Source organism: Galeopterus variegatus, unplaced genomic scaffold, assembly GCF_000696425.1.
Source record: "Galeopterus variegatus unplaced genomic scaffold, G_variegatus-3.0.2 Scaffold313, whole genome shotgun sequence".
Classification (NCBI taxonomy): Eukaryota; Metazoa; Chordata; class Mammalia; order Dermoptera; family Cynocephalidae; genus Galeopterus; species Galeopterus variegatus.
In genome coordinates this window covers 225,567-248,954 of record NW_007726424.1, presented here as the reverse complement: position 1 = coordinate 248,954, position 23,388 = coordinate 225,567, and the positions used below count along the sequence as shown (strand labels likewise).

Genomic DNA, 23,388 nt, shown 5'->3' with positions numbered 1-23,388 from the left:
GAAGCTGCTGGAAACCAGAACAACACATTTCACCTAAAGAACAGAAGCCTTTCCATGCTCTTTGCTTAGTCATCAACCTTCTCGGGCCTCATGTTGCTGCACAGTTGCCTCGAAATTATAATAAACAATAGAGCTATGAGTTTTGAAACATCTGGTTCTATGCAAAAGCATACTGTGTGTATGCTGAAGGAGTTTTGCTAGCCTAAGAAAACCCAATCCATTCAGCCATCAGCCATCTCCACGGCAAACTTGGGTAAGGATAAACACGTTCTTCATCCTCATCCCCAATCTCAGTTCTCTTCCTGTCTTCACTACTGTTAAGGGTATCACCATCTTCCTGGTTACTTAGCTTAGATGTCTAAGTAATTTTTGATTCAACCCTTTCCCTCCACTGTTCTGCTTCTAATCTTTCTCCATTCCATGGTTCAACCTTTGATCCTAAAGGACTCAAGTGACTGCCCTTAGAAAGCAGGGGCTCGTCCTCTTGGAGATGATTCTCAAAGGCAGTAGTAGCAAAGGGTAAAAGGGTAAGATAGAAAGTGGTTACATGTGATTTGAAAGAGCTTTCCAAGTATGCTTAGAGGACTCAGGTTGCAGGAAGAGGCTCCTTCTCACTTGAGGAAGACAGCCAGCCTTTGCACTAATGCCAGGCCTCAATAAGAACTTCCCAGCCTGCCCTCTCTTCTTGCTGTCCTAGTCTGTCCTTTGTATTTCCTCCCAGCTACCTTCCTGAAATACAGGTCTCATTTTCTTGCCAATAGCTCCCTATGCAAGTTCACGCTTCTCAGCAAGGAGTCAGGGTCCTTCTGAGTCTAATCTGCTTTTCCACTTTTTCTTCCCTTTCCTTGCTTCACTATCCCAAGCTTGAGGCAAATCTACATAGGACCTACTGAACAAACCCTGCCTGACTGTTCCACCACCAGAGCTTTGTGCTCAGACTGTCTCCTCTGCCAAGAATTGCTTTCCTTCCATCTCCTTGCACTGAAATCCTGCTGACCCTTCCTGGGCCAGGTCAAGTGCAGTCCCAGTCCTTTCCTCGTGAAGCTTTTTCCTTTATCCCAGGCTAAAATTAATCTCACCCTCCTCCGTGCTTACATTGTCTGAACTTCTGCTATAGCAGTTAGTGCATTCTGTCACGTATGATAAGTTACTTGCAAGTATATCTTCCTCCCCTAGAAGATTGGAAGCTCCTGGACAGCAGTAAAGATGCTGTCTTTAAAATCTTCCATAGGCTCTAGGGTAGTTTCTTACAAACAGATGTCTGAATTCATTTATCCATGTATTCATTCAGTAAATATCTGTACAGCAACTACTACATGCCAAGCATCCTAAGGGGCAGAACAGGGATTTGTACCCAAGTGTGCCCAGTCCCACAGATGTTGCTCTTCTCACAGGAGCTAGACCCCGAAGCATACGCTTTCTCCCCAAAATCCAAGTCTGACAACTTGTACCCAGTCCTCACATCTCAGTTTAATCACTGCCTCCTCTGTTTGACCTTCAGAGCTTATATGCAGAATTTCCTCTTTGGCCCATTGTATTCACTTGAATGAGTATTCAACTATGAAATATGTGCCCAAAGGACTTCTGGATATAAATGAACTCAGAACTCTACATGCATGCAAATAAGTGCCCTCTCCAAAGTAAAAGATAGGATCAAAAACATTAATAAAGATGATTTTTGAGTATTTTTAGATGCCACATAGTATGAAGGCAACATCCTCATAGATGGCTGAGTTTCAGTCACCAGGTTGAGTATGTGGTTAATGAAGGGACAAAGAGTTGGGGACAAAAAGTAACTGATGAGTTATTTAGTGAAAGCCTTCCCTTACCACTGTGTATATCAGGTGTCACAGTCACAGCGTAAAGCTTCCCGCTCCAGCACAAACAGCAGGTTAACTGGGGAGCGGTCAAGGGGATGAAGAGTTCTGGCCCAGGAACTGCACAGCCCACTGTCCCTCCTAGTCGCATTCTGACTCCCACGCCCGCCCTTGCTCCATGGCTCCCAGGCTTTGGAAGCAGACGCAAGTGAGATTTTCATGGCTTCCTGCCCACATGGTAAATCTATCTCTAGCACCTTTTCCTAACCTGAGAGGGAATAGGTAAGGCCCCCAACTCCAACTGAAAACTATTCAAAAGTGATTTTAATCTGAGGAGCAGTAAATAAATTATGGGCTTTATGTGCGCCAACATGTACTTTAAGCCATGTGAAGTCTGTCATTTCTAGGCAGCTGCTTAAGAAGAAACAAAGGGACTTTGTACAGAGACATTCCCTAGTCCTGGAGTCATTTTACATCTCTAAAAGCAAATGATGAGAAAATCCACATTTAAGAAGGCAGATGCATTTCTTAAGGAACTGTGAAACTGTTCCCACAAAGTTTGCAAAACCTTGAAAACTAAAGATAATACACTCCCTTTTCAGTTACCTAACACAGCATTAAAACATAAACACAAGGGATCAGGGATTTACTCTCCAGATGTTTTGTTGTGGTTTGGGAGAGAGTCAAGACTTCCTCTGCCTATGGGGAAATAAAAAGATATCTAATTAAAAGTTTACAGTTGAATTACCTTAGAGTAGAGGCTCTCTGTACTTATTGCCATGAAGATAAGAGTATTTGTTAAATGAAGTTATTCATGCCCTTGTTTAAAATGCTGCTCAATTATCCCAATTTATGGCAACAGTAATATTTAAGTTCCCATTTAGGCTAACTCACAACAGACATTCACTTTGAAAGGAAAAAAATTACACAGTGCTCTCAGGTGTCATTTATGAAAAAGTTATGGATTTCTTACCTTGAAAGTCATTATGAGATGAGTAAAATGGAATTCTGCTTCCAAATCCAGTTGGATAGTTACGTTTTCCACACCTATAGGAAATTTTTTGTAAAAAGAAAAACAAGAACAGTGAAGTAAACAGGCACATCTGTGAACAGTTGAGACTGTTCTCTAAATTATATTTATGCTTCTCATAGCAATTCTCTTTGTATTCTATATTGAGCTTAAGCCAAAGATACGATCATAATAATTCTTTGTACTTATTTAGGTGGTAAAGCACAAGTCAGAATGATTCTTCAGTTTTCCACAAATCACTCTGGAGTTCAACATATTGAATCTGCTTACCGGAACAAGACATCTGGCAGAATGCCTCTAGCTGCTGTCAAGAAAGACATCTTCTGCTTAGGAAGAAGGGAAACATCTTCCCAAACCTCTGAGCCAAGTGACTCTCAAAGGGGTGGAGGGGGGAGGGGGAGGGGGCACTTCCTGTGGACAGTAGGGGTTCAGCTTGCAGGGGACACTATTCTCCTCCAGGAGAAACACAAATATCCTTTTTTCTCTACATGGCAGCAGAGAAAATAAATAAGAGTCTACCACATATGTTAGTTATACTCCAGTTTAGAAAAACCTTATCCCTGATGGGGAGACCTTTGGAAGCATTTTCACAATGGAAAAACAATGCCAAAGAGACAAAGAATCAGTCAAATAAATAAACCTGCGAACAAATACTAACATCTTCCCTTTCAGGGGAAAGCCTGAACAAACAAATGTGTCTTTGCACCATGCCCTGAGGGTCAATCAGTCCCACTTTAACTCTCTAAAAAGGCCACTGGAATTCCAGGGATAGAAGTACCTCCTCCCCAATCCCTAGGGCCCTCAACCCTGCCTGTTTGGTAAAGGAGAACTTTCCACATTTTCTGTGTTTGAGAAAGATTTGGGGTCCATCTTCCAAAGCTAAAGAAGTCTTAAATGCAGGAAGACAGGAATGTGTCAAAATGAATCATGTCACAAGCTGGTGTATTTTCAGGAAATCAGTAGGACCTTTTGAAATAAACTCTCCTGCTGGAAAACTGCCAAGTCAATTGGGGGGAAAAAGTGGTCACTGGAACGGATATGAGTTAGTTGGAATGTTAAAGAAAAACATTTTAATCATACTAAACTAACCTTACCTAACTTATTAAAAAGAACCATATTACAAAGCGGACATTTATTTTTGAGTGAAATGTTAGCTAAGCAACTATACATCTCTCCTCTTGCAAGTTTTTAAAAACCTACAATATTTGTTCAGAATTAGAGATAACAAAATAAAGTACCAAGCAAGACTAGTGCCATTTCTGTAACATAAGGACATATGCTGTAATATGTGCACCAAAGCACCTTCCATTTAGATTTATAACCTGATAATGCAGTGTAATTGTGGGTTGATTTGTTTTGTTTTTTGTTTAATATGGGAATAAAAATCCATGGAGAAAAGAAACAAGATCATCCTTCTATGGTATATTTGATTTCTGTCAGACCTAGGACTAGGTCATCATGAAGGGTAGGCTAAAAGCAGCTGTGGATTCCAAGCCAGTTTCTGTGTCTGAACACTGATGATTTAACACCACCATATGTAAGCACAACTTGTACACAACACAGAAAACAGATAAAATCGCATTCATAAAGAAAGTCTTTAATTGTGAACTATGAGACAACAGAGAGATGGCAGGGTATAGTAACAATGGGTCTGACTTTCTAAAGACTAAGTTCCATCAGTCTAATCTCATCTAATCTCTTGTGACAGACTGACAGAGAAACCAAGCCCCTCTATTTGAAAATCCCTTCTTTCTGGCATTTGGACCCTCCTGTCGCACAAATTCAAAGTTGTAGAAATTGATTAACTCCTGACGTAACTAAGAAAATCTTCCTGTAGAACTAGAGCACACAAGAACTGCTTTACTGTCTATCGACTAAAATGGAAGGGTCTTGATCCTAACATTGAGGTATACTTCTAATTGTCATTTCTGTTCGTAATATGCTCTATGCTATTTCTGAAGTCCTCTGTGATTCAGTACAGATTTACAGAAACTTCTCTTTCACACTGAACTATCAACCAAAATTCTCCCTTATGAGAAATAACACAGCTCTAAGTAATACAAGCTTTCTGAGCACCTATCTCAATCAAGTTTGTAATCAATAGATTCCCAAGCCTACCCAATAAGCAATCAACCCTCCCTAGAAACCAACAGTCTTCTAAAAAACATTTGCGATTTAATAGTCAATGACAAGGAAGTCTATTAAGGGAGTTCCTTTTTACAGAATGGTAAGTGATTAAAAAGCATCCAAAAGCTCCCCAGGTATAGGGCACATACTAAAAAGGTCTAGTAGTATCCAGGCTTTTTATGGCCGGGCTCATGAAGACCCTTTTTAATAATTTTCTTTTAAAAAGATCTAATAGTACACTGTTAATTAACAAACACATTAAGGCTACCTTTACTCCCCAAATGTCAGCATTCAAGTTTGAAATAAATGTGAAACTCACCTGGGCTCAGTTTCACAGCAATAGTAACATCATATTTGGTGAATTAATTAAATCAGAACCCAAATGGTAAAGAAAGGAAAGTGGGCTGGATTCATATAATCACTGGGGAAACAGTATGACTTGGGGTCATATCCACATTGTCTTTCAAAAAATTATTGTGGTGCTTATTCGTAGTACTATTATTACTTATGAAATCTTCTGTAGATGGAAGAAGGGTGGGGGAGGCTGTGATTCGGCCCTTTCCTTTGGGGTTGATCAAAATGAAAGAAGCTATGTTCCACGGAAGAATAAGGGGCTGAGCTAGTACAGGGTCTCCCATACCCTCCTCAGACTGCCTCTGGAACATACACACACTCCCCAAAGACCGCCCCTCCCCCCTCCCCAGGATAAGGACTATGAAATGCTTCTTTGGCCTAGCCAGAAAGACTGCTTTCTTATCAGAAGTGCATGCTTCAGGAGGACGGATCAGATTTTACCAAGAGAAGTTATGCTCCAGGCAATAAATCTGTCAGAGGCCATAATTACAGGACAGAGAAGCCAGTCACAATTACAAACACCCAGGAGCCTGTAAACCCCATGCAGGTGACCAATCACACTCCATGAAACTTGTTCCCACGTCAACCACATACCATTTTCAGATTGCCACCAAATCTTAAGGCGGTTGGGAGCAAATGTGGTGACCACATTTTCAATGAGATGGCTGTCAGGATTGAGGGTCTCATGATAAGGATCTTGGGAATTGCATATGAAGCACTTTTTGTCCTCCTGAAAACAAAGTTAGTTTCATGAGTCTAGGAAGTAATCTCATTTAAAAAGAAAATCAAGCCCCCAACACAAAAATCAAATCTACTTGCCTTAATAAAATTGAATGTGCGATAATTACTTAAATGACTTATAATACATCTTTCATGCTTAACTTTTTGAGTCTAAAATACTCATGAAAATAATTTCCTCCTTTCTTGCAAATTCAAGGTCAAAAGTACAAGAGGGCATTTTTCCCACAAGCTATTAATTTAATCAAAATCAAATTTCTAGGCTTAAACCTTAATCTCAATAAATACCTAGAGAAGCTTACTCTAAAGTAATATACAGAAGTATTAGAGAATTTTTGCTGACATAAAGCAAACTGAAAACGAAAGGAAAAAAGAACAATTCATTTGGCCTGATTTCCTAAAACCTAAATAAAGCAGAAAGCAAGTATTAAGCAGAAGTATTTAGAGAAGCTTTGGAAACCACAAATTTCTTAGTTTCTACTCTGTCCAGGCAGTGAATCAGCCATCAGGCAAACCCGCAAACTGCTCAGAATATCTGGGAAAAGGGATACCAGGCTATCCTGCCATGTTGGGACCACCATAAACAGAGGCCAATTCAAAGAACCCCCAAATGGACATGAACTGAAATAAAGACAGACTTTAGGTTTTAGAGTAGCTTTAATTTCTCTCATTTTCCTTCTCCCCCAAAACGGAACCATAGCTACCTGGGCAGTTGGGTTAGGAAAGTTCTCTACTCTCTCTTCACTCCACCATGGTGAATTATAAACAACATAGATTAAGAGTTCCCTTTCCCACATGGAGCTTTGCTCTGTACCGACATTTTCTGAAATGCAGATTATTAAGTCTGAAAATGATGCTAAGACTGAGATACAGAGATCCATATATATCCTACAAAAAGCATTTGATCAAGGCAGATATTTTTGTAAGGACAAAGATCAACTGACTGTACTTTTACATCTGTATTTATTCAGGTAGTTACTACCTTACCAGAGACTGGCAAGATGAACTAACTAGAAAACAGAGACCAGAAATCAGGGATGCATTAGAACTCTGGACAAAACCAGCTTCCTACCTCAATTTTTACACCCAATAAATGTTTTTTTTTTTTTTTCCTTTTTGTCTTTTTTACTGACCGGTAACGGGATCGCAACCCTTGGTGTCGCGCCCGTACCGGGGACTGGCAACGGGATCGCAACCCTCGGTGTTGTGCCTGCACCACGCTCAGCCAGTGAGCGGGAACCGGTCTCCACATGGGATCCGAACCCTCAGCGGGAGCGCTGCCGCACTCTCAAGCGGCGCACTCTCCAGTGCGCCACCGGGCCAGCCCAACACCCAATAAATGTTTGAGAGAAGTTCATGCTCAGTCCCTTTCCTTAGGCCCTGATACCTGTGAAAAGCACTGTACCATTTCACACCTAATCATATAAGCCACAAAGTCTGGCCCTACTTGCTTTTAAGATAAGTAGTCCAATTTTCATTCTGGTCAAAGTTGATTTCAGAACCTGGTGATTCATTTGCAGGATGTCCTGGCCTCTGAAGTAAATGTTAGTACAATATTTTAGGTAAAACTTAAATGCTAATATTAGAAAAAGTAACAACAACTGCCTTCATTAACTTGTAGTCAAGGAAACTAGTACTAGAGAACAATTACCAGAACTTAAAAAAAAAAAAAAAGTTTAATTATAGCCTCCCATCTAATAAGGAGGAAGCAGTCTAGACATCTCTGTATAAACCTAGAAGCAAATGAGTGGAATCCACTTTACCACATTCCTTCAGTTTAATTTATCAGGTCTCCAATACAGGCTTTCTGCTTTTTAAGAGAGACTCCATTTTAAGGCATCTACTGTGCAAACCGCACAACATTCTGTCCTCCTTCTGAGGGGCAGTTATATGGGTGGCTAGAATGATCAAGTTCCGCACAATTAGCTTGAAAACTGTCCTGCTTGTGAGACTAATACCCTCTGCTTTTGTTAGAGGCCAGACACATTGGCCTCTTTTTTTAAAAATCAAGGAAAAGGATTATGATTCTGGATAGTTTATACATTGTGTCTTCTCTTAAAATTAGTTTTGACTTTGTATAAATATGACCCTGGAAATCTAAAATCTGAGTCCACTTTTAGAAACAGGTAACACCCTGAAATTTCATTTTGGTCTTCTATCAGGGTACCATGACAACCAGGGCATTTTGAAAAAGAAAACATCTGATCCTGATATCTAATGGAAGCAGATGCGAACAGCACCAAGTGAGGAGAGAAAAAGCATTCAATGATTGGAGTCACCTTGCAAGGCACCTGTTAGTGCCGGAATACCCTTTACCCATGTAAAAGATATGGAAAAACCCAAGATCGCTATTCAGTATATAAAGAGGATAAATCCCCTTTAATGCACACTTCCAAAGGGGAAAGGTTTTTTGTTGTTGTTGTTGTTGTTGTTTTGGGGGGGGTGCTTTTAAATCAGGACTTCTGGAGCCCCTGGGTTGGGTCGGGCTGGCGCAGCACACCAGGCAGGAACCAGGACTGTCTGCAGCCCTGCCTTTCCATACTGACCGTGCAGGCAGCGGTGGCGGCAGGAAACGTTTGGCAGATGTAACCATGCAAACTGAGAGGGGGGCGAAAGGGCGAGCTAGCAGCCTAATCCCGGGACTCCCCGGCTGAGTGCACTTCCTATCTGGATTGCTGGCAGGATGTGGAGTCCCCTGGGCCTGCCCCTTAGGTCTGGACCAGAGGAGGCGCCAGCAGAGCTCTCCACCCTCACCTGCAGATGGCTGACGATACAGTAGGGCTCGGGCTTGTGCAGCCCGCACGTCGAGGTCACTGAGAGCTTCTGTGCCCGGCCGATGAGAAGGTCGCCCGTGGCGGGGTAGCAGCTGCCTTCAGCGCAGCCGTAGCTGAACTCCGGTTCTTGGGCGCGCACTTGGCCGCACAGGGCTGCGGGAGGGGCAGGCGACAAGGTTGGCGGGTTGGGGGGGTGAGGGCAAAAGCAGGCAACAGGGCCACAGCGAAAGGAACAAGCAGGGGCGGGGGCAGAATCAATTTAGAAGAAAGCAGAATACACACAGAAGACACAATGGAGAGATGAGTGAAGAGGCAGGGAATGCAGGGACGTGGAGAGCAGAAGGACGCGGGAAGAAATCCAGACATGTCATCAGGTTTGTCCGGCAGCCAAGAGCATCACTGCCGGAAACCCACCGACGCTCGCGCCCACCCTGATCTGGCCCGGGAGAGCAGCCCCACCACAAAAGGTGGATGTGCAAACCGGCCACTTCGACGTGCCCGGAGCTGGGCGTAGAAAGACTGGCCGCCAAGTGCCGCGCTCCCGCGCGTGCGTACCCGCGTGCACGCGGCAGCCCGCGCATCCTCGGTGTCAGAGCACAAGTGTGCGCGTGGAAATGTGCGCGCGTGGGGGCGCGAGAGTGAGGTGCGTGCACGTGCGAGCGTCGCCGGGGCTCGCGGCGGACGCCGCTTTTCTGAGCAAGGGGCGAGTGGACAGTCCCCGCGGCTCTGGAGTGGCTTCCATTCTTCGCCATTCCAGGGAAGTGCCCGTTCCAGCTGTTTCTGGTGCCATCCGGAGACAAACAGCGATGGTTAATTGAAGCCATATGGCTCCAATCAACGAAGCCTGCTCTCGGTTCGGGCGCTTTCCTGGGCAAGGGGTTCTTAGGGAGCCCTTCACCGCAAGCCCCGCCACCCCAGGAAGCCTGCCCTCGCCGGTGGGGGAACCCAGCGCGAACCGGCCGAGGGTGACAAGCCCCGAGCGGCGGCCGTGGGAGCCCGCAGGAGCCCGAACTCTGCGCGCAGAGCCCGGGGGATGCGGGTCCGCGGCGCTCCGCGTGCGCCGTCACCAGCCACCACCGAGGCGAGGGCGGTGGCGTTGGGTCCCAGGGGCGTCACTGCCCACCGGTCCCTCTCCCGATCCCCCAGGCTCCCTGAAAGCTGGGCCAAGCGGCTTTTGAGTTTTCTTCCTTCACGCCCAAGCCCACCGCCCTTCCCGCATGGTCCCCTCGGAATTACCTAAGAAACTGAAAGCGAACACCTGAAGCAGCCCCATGTCCGGTCCCTGCAGCCGCGGGGACGCGGCAGAGGAAGGGAGAACGCGCCGCCGAGCCGCCTGCCCTCTCTTCCCGTCTTCTTTTCTGGAGAGGTGGAGGAAAAAGGCAAATGTTCAGGGAGAGGAGAGGGGCCCTTCCATTTCCTGCCGCTCCCACGGAAGCGGGGGGTGGCTGCGGAGGGGGAAACCGCGCCGCCACTTTGTTCCCCTCACCCGGCGGTGCGAGCGCTCGCCCACTCCTGGCAGCCCCGAGCCCAAAGAAGGGAATTAGAAAGTTTCGCCTTGGGAGGAACCGAGGGAGGCGCCTCTGCTCATGCGCACACGCGGAGCAGGGGCTGAGGGGGCGGGCGGCGGGAGGCCACAGCCCGGCCGGGAGGGGGCGAGGCTCAGGGCCCACCCCCGGGGCGCCTCTTTTGTGTTCGGGCCGTGTCTGCGGTGGCTGCCGGGGCTGGGCTCTCCCGTTCCCAGCGTGGGGCTGCGCTCCGCGCCTGGGTGCGCGTCCCGAGCGCGGGGCGGAGGGGCCGTCCGGGCGGGGGGCGGGATGCGTCGGGGCTGGTCTCCGAGGTAGGTGTTCAGCTCGCCCGGCGAGGGGGCTGGTCGGACCTCCCGCGGACTCGTGCATTTACATTTGCAAGGAGTGAGTCACGAAAAGGTGCCCAAGGCTACAGACTCTCGCACCGAGCGCTCGGGGAAGGCGGGTTAACCCTTTAGAAGAGGGTACCCGTCGGGTTTGTTCTTTAGAAAGTAACCCCCAGAATCAAAGAGCTTGACGTTTAGGATGGGCGCGACATCTACAGGGTCTTCATCTGAAGCTGGGAAACTGCTGGGCACTACACATTCTTTGCGAACAGATTTTTTTTTTTTTTTTTAAACCGGCCTGTAGTCCCTGCTACCCAGGTGGTCACGGCATTTGAATTATCCATCTAATTCTGTTGTTCTTTTAAATCTACTTTTTACCTGAATCCAGACAATGGCTTTAATTTAGGTAATTTCTCGAACGACGCTATTGTTAGTTACTCTTTTTCCCATCGCACCACAGAAAGGTGGCACAGTCACGAAGCTGGGGGCCGCCCATGAGGAGCACTCCTGCACAGTCTCCATAAACACAATCACGACAGTTGTGCACAGGATAACAAACGGTGGGGTGCGGCGAGGGCCTCTAATGAAGAGTCTTTAACAGCACTGTGTGACCTGGCTGGTTGGTGACAGGACCCCACCACCCTTTCTCTGAATCAGCCCATTCTGCTGTCCTTAGCAATGGCTGGGGTCAAAGCTTGAGCTTTCTTTAGTCCTCCTCTGGGCACATGTGCCCGGAATGAGGGGAGTAGAGTTAGTTGTGAGTCAGGAGATTTTGCTTGTTTTCCAATCTTCTCAGAGAGAAGGGTTTAACTTCTGGCTAGTTGGTCAGTTTTTAACTTAGCTGCAATAAAATAGGGCCCAGGGAAGTTTAATCATTAGACCGTAAAGTAAGCTGCTTTAAGAGTTTATAAACATCACTCATTTGAGGGCGGCAGGCAGGAGCCTCAGGTCTTGGTGAGGCATTAATTATTCACCAAATCAGCACTTGCCCTGATGCAGGCCGGGGAGATGTCGCTTATGCTAATGCTTAGGACCCTGGGTGCTGGCTGGGCAGCCTGGAGAGCACTGAGAAAGCTGGTGCTGTTGTGAGGGTCTGATATTTCAGTGGAGGGAGATCAGAGCTTAATTCAAAGAGAAATATTAAAATGCATATCTCTTTTCTCCTTGTTGAGCTTTTGAAATCCTCTGTGCCAAAGTTGTGTATTACACGTTTCACCCATACAAACTGCAAGCATCTTTCAGCCCTTTTTTCTTTCCTGAAACTGGCCTCTGCCCTCACAGCAGCTGAGCCCTCCTTGCTACCTGTCCCTGCTCCTCTCCCCTTGCAAAGGGTTAATCACCTTTAGCACTCTTCAAAAGCTTGGCTACTCTCCTGACCACCTCACTCTGTTGTAAATTTAACACTACTGAGAAAATTAGGTTTTTAAAATTTTTTTTACATGTGTCTGTGGAGAGGAGGAAGTGTGTATAACTCTGACTCACCTTCTGACCATTCCATCTATGGATCTGTCTACCTCCATTCCCACCTTTATCTTTTGTACTTCTCTCCTAGAAGTGTGTTCTCTCATCTGCTAAGATCAATGCTCTCACAGACCAACTTGCTCAATTTCCTCCAGTCTTAAGTGCAAACAAAACAACCCTGCCTTTGTCCTACACACCCTCTCCAGTACTCTTTTCCTTCCTTTGACCTCATAGCTCAGGTTTTTGAAAGGACAGCCTCCACTTCCTCCAGGTTTCTCCTTCATCCCATTGCAGCATGCCTCTCATCTCCACCATTGTCCTTGGTAATTGCCCCCAACTCTCTAATTGCTGAAGGCAGTGGACATTTTCCCTCTGTGATCCTATTTGATCTCTTTGTGGCATATGCTTCAGATTATCACTCTCTCCTTGAGACTCCTTTCTCCTTGGCTTCTAGCACACAATTCCAAAATTTTCCCCTAGGACATTGACTCCCCCTCTTCTATTTCTCTTGGCCTTCTCTGATCCCTTAAACATTGGTGTTCCCAAAGGTTCTGTGTCCATCTTCTCTTCACTCTACACACATTCATAAACGTCCAGGGGCTCCGCCACTTGGCCTTGGTGTTCTCCCACCTCACCCCCACATCTATATCTCTATGCTGTACCTTGCTTGGAATTTACATCCGATTTCAGACAAGCTATTGAATTTCTCTACTTTGATGACCCGTAGGTACATGAAATTCATGTGTTGCAAAACTGAACTCATCTCTCCACCCACCCTCATAGAGTAAAATGTGTTCTTTCTTCTGTTTCCTGTTTCGGTCATAGGCACCATGATCCACTCCTTAGCTCAAGACAGAAACCAGGGAGCAGGACTAGCTACATGATTAGTATGGCACAAATGTGGAGACTCTTTATTATCATTATAATGTGAAAAAAGTGATAGCAGAGCATCAAAACTAGCACAGGACTCTCCTGAGTAGGGGGGCTCTGTGCAACTGCACACATCACACACGCATGAAGCCAGCTCAGCCTGGGAATCTAGGACACTTCCCTCTCCTTCACCCACTCCCCTCATCATCAGGTGCTGCCATTTCTGCTTTCCTAGCAACTGGCTGCCATATCCCCATTGCTCCAACCTTACTCGCCTCCTTTAGTTCAGTCTTTCTTCGTGTCTGGTCTGAATGTCTTCAGGAGCCCCCTGGCTGGTATTCCTACTTCCAGACTCTCCCCTCTCCAGTCTAAGCCTCCCTAATAATCCCAGAAGGATTTTTCAGAGGCTTGATCATGTCATTTCTTTGAACAAAAGCCTTCAGTGGCTTCCCTCTGGTCTTTCCCTATTACGTGACATACTTTTTATACCTTTGTGACTTTCTTTCTCCTTGTTGCATGGCCCCCATCGACCTCATAAACTTAGTGAACTATCAGGCATCTTTGAGGACTGCACTTAAACATGAATTTCTATGTGAGCCTTACTCTCCTCCAGCACCTTGTAAAGGCTGTTATAGCATATATGACATAATGCTGTAACTATTTATGCCCTTATCTCCCCCAATAGACAGTGAGACAAGGACAAGGATTGTGTAACATTCATTTTTGCTTCAACATAGCCTAGCTTAACATGAGGCACATTAGGGGGGCTCAATAAATGTTTCTTGGATGAAAGTAAATGGATTAGTCTCCATGTTTTGAAACTTCCTTAAATCCCAAATATCCACTTTCTTTCTGTCTAATGTGAATTTCTTTCTAGTCAAGGAGAAAAAGAAATATCACCACCTTCCAAGTTCATTTTAGAAGTACTTCCAAATTTCACTCATGAACAAATTCCTCTTGCCAGTTATATTTCATACAACTTCCTCTGATTTCTGAAGATGTTACAAGTATAGGAGGAATGAATCTCTTTGTTAATAAACCTGTACAGGGCTTCACTTTGGCTGATGACACAACCTTCTTTTACCTGGCACTACCTGCTTCAGAATCAAACACTCTTTACTGGAGAGTTATGTAGCATCTTGAATGTCACATGGGATTGCAAAATTGCTGGCTGTTCCGTCTCAAAGAATGTGTGACAGTTATCTCCCTAAGGCATTTATTATTTTCATTTGAAAAAAAAAAAAGCCCTTTTTAAGGTCACCTTCATTTTCACACATTTGTAAAATGCCATTTACGTGTCTCATTTTAAATCCTGATTGACAGTGAAATAACAAGGATGTTACATCCTGCACTTTGATTTTTAGATCTTAAAACCTGGCTATTTACATAACATTATTCTCATGAAAAATATTAGATTTTTGCTGTTTTGAAAATTAGATTGAAGTGTACTTTGCGAGATTCAGAATTGATCAAGAAAAGTAAATTCAATGATGAGTAAAATTCAGGACAAATGTCAAATAGTACTTTGTACATACCTCTTTTACAATACGTGAGACAGTAATTTGTAGTTTTGTATTAATTATACTTGTCCCCAGGAGCTCTTTGAGGGCAGAGACTGTCTTTTGTTAGACTTTGTGTTCCCATCAGTTGGCAGAGTTTCTAGTGTATTATAGACATTCAAGATCTACTTGTTGAAGAAATAAAACTGAATAACCCTCCTTCATAACTGTTAAGGAACACATAGGGAGTCATTATTGTTACCCTCTATAATATGGAAACCATCAGGGTGGGAATCCGGCAGGGAGTCTCGGACCCTGTAATAGAAACTGTTGCTTGGGCTTGCATTAACATCCATCCCCCCTTCATCTGATAATATCACTTGGCCTTCCCATGAAGTCTTAGTCCTCTTGCTGGTCCTTTAGTGAGACTAGTCCTCTCCAATTTTCAGGCCCATGATTGGGATGGGGCTGATTTCTCCATGAGCTCCAGGCCGATCAGTGCATTTCCATCTCCCTCTTTCCAGTGATCAGTTCAGGGATAGGTATACAACTCAAACTTTCCAGTTAGGGTGACGAGGATTTTTGTGGGAATTTCTGGGAAGAAAACTTCTCTTTCCCTCTGGATTTGGAGTTATGTGGATATCAGTCTGGTGGAGGCTGCTTGAGATTGGAGCCAACACAAAGGAAAGCAGAACTGAGGGGAGCAGAAGGGTGGATCCTTAAGGACCACCCTGTAGTATCTTGATCTAGCTATGCCTGAAGCCAGATATATTAGCTTAGCCAATAAAATTTTCTGGACATGTAGCATGACAAAAATATAAACCTTTGTTGTTTTTAGTCTGAGATTTGGGAGGCTTTTTTTTTTTTTAAACTGCAACATAACCTAGTTTATAGTGACTGATACAGGCAGGTCTTTATCAACACCGTCCTAAAAATGGTCATCTGTCTATACTTAAATATCCTGAAAGATGTTGCAAATAAGAGTACCCAAATCTATATTTGAATGTTTTAAGATAGTCCTTAAAATAAGCATAAGAAGACATCATCCAAGCACTTTACAGGTTTTCTGCAAGACTCCATGCCCATTGCATTTCACCTCCCAAGAAGGGATCCAATGGGAGATAGGGTGGGACTTAAAATTTCCACCTGTCTATGTCCATGAATTCCAAATCTTTTTTTTTTTTAAGTTCTAATCTATATTTAACAGGAATGCACTAGAAACACTCTAAATGGAACAAGTTTTTTAAGTTCACTATTTATTCTTTGATTATGGATTTTGGCACCTGGTTGCTAACCTGGCTCTTTAAAAATGAGTAGGAGAGAGATTCATGTCTGAGGTAGGGCTAGAGAGCCCTAGGAAAGCTCTTTTAAAGAAAATATTATCTGATTCACAGCAGGATTAACTTAAATGCAGTCAATTAAACATTGTAAGACTTGAATACTAGTCATAAAACCAAACTTCATTTTCCTGGCATGTTATATCTTTGCCTTCAATTATGAGTGAATCACCATGTTTACTGAAAAACACCAACATCAGATTGAGTAGGCAGCTAACACTCAGTGGTTGATACTAAATTTTAGAAAAACATTCTTAATTAAAACTCAGTTCATCTCTTACAGCAATACACCTAAAATTGTATTTTAAAGATTATTTGGAAAATTTTATTTCAGTGGATGGTGCCTACTTTCCCCAGTTTTGTAAGGATGCTGAAAGTCACTAAAAGCCAGAGGGAAAAAGAGGGACTATTTTTATTCCAATATTTTAATTTTTTAAGTCTTCCTTTACTCTGCTTTTTTACCCAACTTCTGTCTTTCTCTTTTTGAAAGGTCAAGTTCAGCTCTCAGGGAGCCACTGAAGTCCTCTCCACACCTTGTGTTGAGTTCCTAGCCCTGTGCCTGGCATATAGTCAGTACTCAGAAAATGCTTATTGAATGAAAAGTGCTTCTCACTTAACTGATATTTTGAACCTAGTAAGGTTCAAGCGATATCTTTGTACCAGAGGCTCAGAGTGATAAGTTTATATCAAAAGGGTAGATTAAATTATTTCATAGTTCTGGATTGTTAATTATTACCTAGGGTGATCCAGGAAACTGGATTTAATTAGTACATTAAATACTCCACTTCTATTCATGGCTTGTACTGGGAGCAGATCCTAATTCCTATCCAGTATTTTTACCCCAGGAAGATGGGATCTTTGCTCTGAGCACATTTTGGAAGTGACGGAAATGCTAGTAAAAGCCATCTCCTCTCTCAAACAGCAGTGGTTTTGCCTCCTTTCTCCCAACCATAATGCTCTTACCCTTCTAGATGAATTAACTCTACAACTGCAGTTCCTCTAAAAGAAAAGGCCTGCTCTGCTGGAAAGAAAGCATTTATTTCATCATGGCTGCTGCATTTGCTGCTGCCAGGGCTGCTAATCAGATTTATGAAGGCCAGCCCACCCAGAGCCGAGGGGCTGCGTTCTTATCACATCAGAAACAAGTCAGCGCTAGGTCTCACTCCAGGACTAGATGCTGTTTCAAATATTGGGCTGTTTGCCAGACAATGATGTTATAGGGTGCATTTGCTCTTCAGCATGGCTAATGAAATGCTGCTATTACACTCTGGTCTATTTAGGATGTAGGACTAAATGGTTTCCCAGTAATCCTACTTGGAAATCATGAAATATGGGACCGACAGTCCACTGATCTACCCAGAGGACTTTTTATCCAGGTGGTGATAGTCACCATTATATGGTTGACCTTTGATTTTGGCAGCCCTACCTATCTACCTAATTAGTACATTAAGCCATATCAGCAACATATTTATTTATATGTCTATTTATTTATATATATATATTAGTCTCATTCTTTAACAAGCATTTCTTGAGCGCCTCTTATGTGCCGAGCAGTGCTGTGTACTAATGGTATATATTCTACATTTAGAGAACACCAGGGTTATGTTAAATATACATGCTATTAGTAAAATATAGAAAGGTTAAAGTCTAAGATGATGGAAGAACATAATTTTCTATTTCTGTAAACAAAATATAAACACATATTTATATAAACATATAAATAATGATAAAATTCTAAAGGAGGCATAGCAAATGATAACAGTAGGTACTTCAGGGGAAGATATAGGGATTGTGTTTGGAGTGGGGGTTAAAGGCGATTCTGACCTTACTGTTTTTTTTTTTTTTTTTTTTTTAGACAAGGAGAATGTATTTGTCTATAGCTGGTATAATTAAAAACAAACAAAAATTCTAACCAGAAGTCTGTTTTGAAGTACAGATGTTTGTTGTACTTTGAAGAAAGAAGGCTATAAATGTTGACTAAATCCTGGTTCTTTCTTTGAAATACAAATTGAAAGGCCCATGGAATTAAAATGTATGATTTATTCATAGTCACTAATGGATTTACTGAATAACATGACAAGTTCTTAAACTGGGGCCATGGTAAGTAGTGTCACCTCTGCGTGCCTCTGTTTCCTTATTCGTGAAACAAGTACAAAGTTCAGATACCTTAGTACACAGGCTCTTCAGAATCTGGCCCTTATATATCTCTCGTTTGTCTTTGCATTCTCAGCCTATCAGCCTCCCCTCTCACCCCCCCGCTCCCACCCAGCTCTAGCCTTGATATACTCACTATTCACAAAACCCAAACCCTGTTTTTTGGCTCCTTCTGTTACAGCTATCTGAAATGCCACCATCTTCTCTGCCAAGCCATCTTTTCATTATGTTTAAAGCCCAGCTCTCATGGCGCTCACAACCCCACTGCCCATGCACAATACTTGAACATATGCCTATTGAAGAGGGTCTTTCTAGATTGTTCTAGGACAAATGTGCCACGAGGTGAGGCACCCTACTTCTTGCACTCACTGCTGTGTCCCCAGCACTAGCACAGTGTAGAACACATTGTTGGTATGCAATGAGTATTCATCAAATAAGTGGCTAGTGTATAAACATAACTTTCTTATGTGCTAAATTGCAAGTGCCTTGAGACCATCTTAGTTTTCCCTGGCACAGAGCTGGCACCTGGCAGGTGTTCATCAGGTATTTGTTGAGCACATTCAGGAGGGAGGGAATAAATGACTGGGACTATGCCCATTGTGCTTTCTTGAGAGAAATCATTCACAAATAATTCTTTAGCCAGAATGAGCCATAACCAATACACATTATTAATACTTTAAAAAGCACATAGCACATTTCACTTTTTTCAATGGGAAATATAGAAAAGTGAGCAGTTTGCGTGATTGAGATACATGAAGTGTTAATAAAACATCAACTTGTTCAGTGACTACTCTGTAATGAGTAGAGTGTAATCTACATGAGGATCACCAAGAAGTGACATGTTCACAATCATGATAGAAGCTCAAGGTGGTGATAATATAATGGTAAGCCAATGTCCCCAATGTCTTAGTCATCTCATCCGTAATGAGGTTCATGTGGACACTAGCAAACAATTACTGGGAAGGTATAATGGTGCCTTTCTTTCGGGCAATTTAAACTATGTATTAAAATTTTAAATATATGTAACTTTGATTCTGACTGGGAAAACATGCCAAATTATGCAAAGATGTTTACAATATTGTTTATAACAACAGAAAAACTGGAAATAATCCAAATGACCATCAAGAGGGGATTAGTTAAAAATAATTATTCTAGACCTGTGTAATGGAATATTAAACAGTTGCCTATAAAGATGGGGCCTATTTCTATAAGTTGGGGGGGAGTAAGTTTTAATTTGAAAAAAAAATGTATATATCTCATATACATATTAAATAACTCTTGAGGGATTAAAAGGGACCACCCATGAATTATCTATATAGCCCAATTAAATAATAGCTGTTTCTTCTTTTATGATTTTTTTCTAAAACAAATGTGTATAGCCCTTGTTGTAATAAAATATTGTTTCAAAATTAAGATAGTTTCCTGTGGATACATTTTCAAAAGTGACCTTTTATGTTTAGAAGCAAAGTTCACCTTAATGGGCTCTGCAACCTAGATGGAGATTTTGGGCGATGTTCACATTCCCGAGAAAAGAGTCTGTCTTCAGGCCAGCTAACACTGGGAAAAATAAATGAAGCTTGCTGATATCCCTTAAAATATGCAGGTACTTTATAGAAACTTGAATATGAGTTGAGTAGGAAGTGATACAGTCTGTTTGGGTTTGAATGCAATATTATAGTAGTCATAATTAATTTTTGTTAACCACTTCCTTTGTTCCTATATTCCAATCAAAATATAGTAAGCTATGCTCAGAGTTGAGCAAGTTGTTTTTTTTTTCCTTACTGAGAGATTTGCTTATGTAAATGTTTAAATCTTTCAAATTGTCTGTATATTAGAGTTGCCCCCCAAAGTGGGTTGGAAGAAAATGGAGTTTGTTAAAGAGAAGATTTAGTATACACATTTCTATATATATGCTGTATGGAATGTATAATGGCAGTCTAAAGAGTTGAAGAATAAAACTGGGATTTTAAAAAGGAAAAAATATTTAAAACCTCCTATCAATCATATGTAAATAGATTGGATTTTTAAATTGATTTGTGAGAAATGTTAGACTTCCTGTTTCCACGTGAAAGCAATTGTTTTCTTAATCCTGAATATTTGGTCTTTTCCATTCATATTTTGCCTTCCCCGGATGAGTCATGTGCAGTATGACCAACACAAAAAGCTGAACCTAAATGTCATAAAGATCCTCAAGTGTTTATCTTTAGATATGGAATGTTTATACAGCTTTCCCAAACTTTGAGCTTCTTCCCATGGTACGAATCTCTGGAATTCTCAAACACTACTTTGGTTGTCAGATTTACAAGCTCCATTTAACTTTTATTTCTAATCCTTTATAGAAAGTTCACAGTAAGGTGATACCTTTAATTGGTTCAATAAACTGAGCATCAAGAGAAAGTTTTGAGTTAAATTAGATATTTAACAGAGGTAATAACCTGGGTTGCTGTTTGGGTTAGTAGTACAAAGTCCTGGAAATTGGGTGTATATCACATAGAACTACTGTTCCCAACCAAGTAGTTCTTTTAGTAGTTAGGTTTATTTTTCTTTTTTACTACAAAATCAAATGAATTTTGTTGAATAAATATATTTTGTAACATAAAGCTTAATATCTAAAATTTGGCCTATTTTGTTATTTATAAGTGTAGCCCTGTTTTTAAAAGCAACATGGAAAGTTTTGAGGACTTAAAATAACTCTATTGAATGTGTTTAATAACTACAACTGTATGTTTGCTTAGTTGGCTATTCTCAAAAGACATACTGGTTCCAAAAGATTATACATTTTTGTTCAATCATATTTCAAAGATAAAGTATTTCTATTTGTTTAGCTACTTTGTCCTTTGTTTTCTTTCAAGCAGAATTATTTCCTGTGAAATGTTTAGAAACATGTTCAAAATATTTAACTTATAGCAGAGGTCATTTATCTGAAGAAATCGGTTAGTCATTTTAAGAAAACATTTGCTGTATTTGATGGTCCATTTAATAGAGCCTAAGGCCAGTTAAAAGAGCAAGTTGTCTTGAAAGAGAGGGTGCATATTGTCACAGGATATATCTCCAACCACACCTGCCTCACATTTCTGTCCACCAGCTGTGTGGCCCTGGCTAAGTTAACCTCAGAATTTAGAAAATGAGGGACGGGTCTAGGGAATTCTTCAAATCTCTTGCATTTCAGAATTTCTTAAACCTCTTTCCTGAATGAGAGGCAACATCAGGGAGGAAATCACATAAGAGTTGATGTCTGCATCTGGTGGCTCTAAAAGTTTGCCTAACTGATCTAGCACTTTTCTGACACAGTCATTTTATATCTTTTCCCATCAGAGGTAATATCTTCAGCTGGTAGGTTTTAATTTTTGTTTTTCCGTTGTGAACATTTTGTGGGCTAACTTATTTCCAAGTCGTCACTGTAAGGAAGCAACAGTACTAAAGATTAGATTTTAATTCTTGGTGCCATATTGGGATGCCTGGAGAGAGCTTTGAAACACAGTGTACTTAATCTGTTGCCACCTAGTGAATATAAGGTAAAATGCAGCCAACTTCCTATCCCTGAGCCTTTGGTGTTTGCTATCAAAGCGAACTGCAGTTGTGTGGAAACTATCTCAGATATACTGCTATGAATCCTCAACACTTGACTGTTAAAATCACAGAATTTATATGAGTATGAAGAGACCATTTTATATGTCTTCAAAAACTCTACATTCTGATTAAATGTGTTTAATATATTGCAGTAAGCTTGGGGCAGGATATTAGGGAAATAGAAGCCTTCTAGAGTGACCACTTTTAACATTTAATGAGTAAAGCTAAAGATTGTATGTACTTTCAAGTTAGTCTCCCAGAGAGAAAAGCTAGGTGCTGATGGACATGCAGGTGTTAAGAGAAATCCTGCTTAGGCTGCTTTATGTTGCAGAAAGAAAAGAAAAATGCTTTTTCTTTTGCTTTTTCCAAGGGGGAGAGAAGAAACAGAGGGCTGAGGGCAGCAGACATGAAAGAACAAATAAGACTGTCCTCTGCTAAATTTTGAGCAGGCAGCTCTGCTGCTAAAAGCCTTAAAGCTTATAATGGAAAAAGCCTGTGAGACCTTTGGTCACCAAAATCCTTAAATTCTTCACCGTTCTAAAGCACCAGAATTAGGGCTGGGGAAGAATTTTGGTTAGAAGCATCAAGTGAATGAAAAAAAATAGTGTTTTATTCAAACTTGTTTTGGGGAGAGGGCAAGGGAGGAAGGGGGTGGGCATGTATGTGTGCGGTGTGCACACAGAAGGGTTTGATTAGACTAATTTGTTTAATGGCTAAGGACTATCAACAAACCTATATTTGCCTTTATGTAAATGTTGTATTAAATCTTATAAGTATATATAAATATAAGCCCTTTTATATGTGTGTTTTCAAATGCATCCTTTTTTTTTTTTTTTTTTTGCTTAGCTACTTAATGCAGTCAATTTTCTCAGCAAAGGCTAATGGAATAGGGAGGAAAGGATATCCTTCCCTTTGGCTCCGTCGGCTATGCTTGGGGAGTGGAGCTGTTGCCTGTCTGAGGCCCTGACCTTTATCTGGGAGCGGCTCACCCTAATTTATGGCCAAGAGACTTGCAAAATAGCAACAGTCTTGTAAACTCTAACGTATATGGCAGGGAAAAGTGAGAGAGACCAAGTACAAAGGGAAGAGGCCAGATATGAGAGGCAAGAGGAGGCAAGAGCAGGAGAATGAAGAGGTGTGAGCTTGAGGTTTGAGGGGAGTTTTCGGGGTGGGGAGGAGTTTCAAGAGTGAGGATTTCTAGCAGCTGCTGTAGAAGATGGGGAAAGGATTTGTTTGTTTTATTCATTTATTCCATTTGACATTTTTTGTCTAAATACTGAAGTAAAGATTTGACTTGTTCTCAATGACACTTTCAAAGGGGCTGGACCATATAGCGAACTGGTTTTTATATTAGTTGAAAAAACTTTAATTCAGTAATGATCTGAGGACTGTCTGGCTTGCATCAATTTGGAGTCAATTTATAGAATACGTAAGGGAACAGATATTTAGAGTGCTCCACACTGTGCTAAGCTCTATGAAAGACATAAAAGTGCCTGCACACATGCTTTGTGTCCTCGTGGAACTTACTATCTGGTTAGACAGATAATGTCTATCAGCCAACTGACAATATGAGGGTACTTCAAAAAGTTCGTGGAAAGATTTGTATTATCTTTTAATTCTATTTTTCCATGAACTCTTTGAAGTACCCTAGTATAAGAGAGAACTTCAGAGAGAGGGCTTTGTATTAGGCTGAAGAGAGAAGCTCTTAGGGCTTTCTATAAGGAAAGGTTAAGTTTGGTGGAGAGACAGCAATTGGGTCCTCCAGGCAGGCAGGACTGCAGGGGCAGTGGCACAGAAGGGAATGC

At 42.1% G+C, this 23,388-nt stretch overlaps 1 protein-coding gene across 2 annotated transcripts in view; it reads right to left on the bottom strand.

Moving 5' to 3' along the window:
* The window catches only part of LAMB1 (laminin, beta 1), a 71,728-nt gene extending 61,149 nt beyond the window's left edge, over window positions 1-10,579 (bottom strand). The window contains exons 1-5 of one of the 2 annotated variants that reach the window (XM_008567364.1): window positions 10,327-10,579; window positions 10,077-10,198; window positions 8,821-8,993; window positions 5,923-6,058; window positions 2,791-2,864 (exon numbers count right to left, since the gene is read on the bottom strand). In XM_008567364.1, coding sequence (XP_008565586.1) covers window positions 2,791-2,864; window positions 5,923-6,058; window positions 8,821-8,993; window positions 10,077-10,113 — 420 coding nt within the window. In that variant the 5' untranslated portion in view covers window positions 10,114-10,198; window positions 10,327-10,579. The remainder of the gene's footprint in view (window positions 1-2,790; window positions 2,865-5,922; window positions 6,059-8,820; window positions 8,994-10,076; window positions 10,199-10,326) is intronic. The other variant, XM_008567362.1, reaches the window with a different exon arrangement.
* Window positions 10,580-23,388: the final 12,809 nt, after the last annotated feature.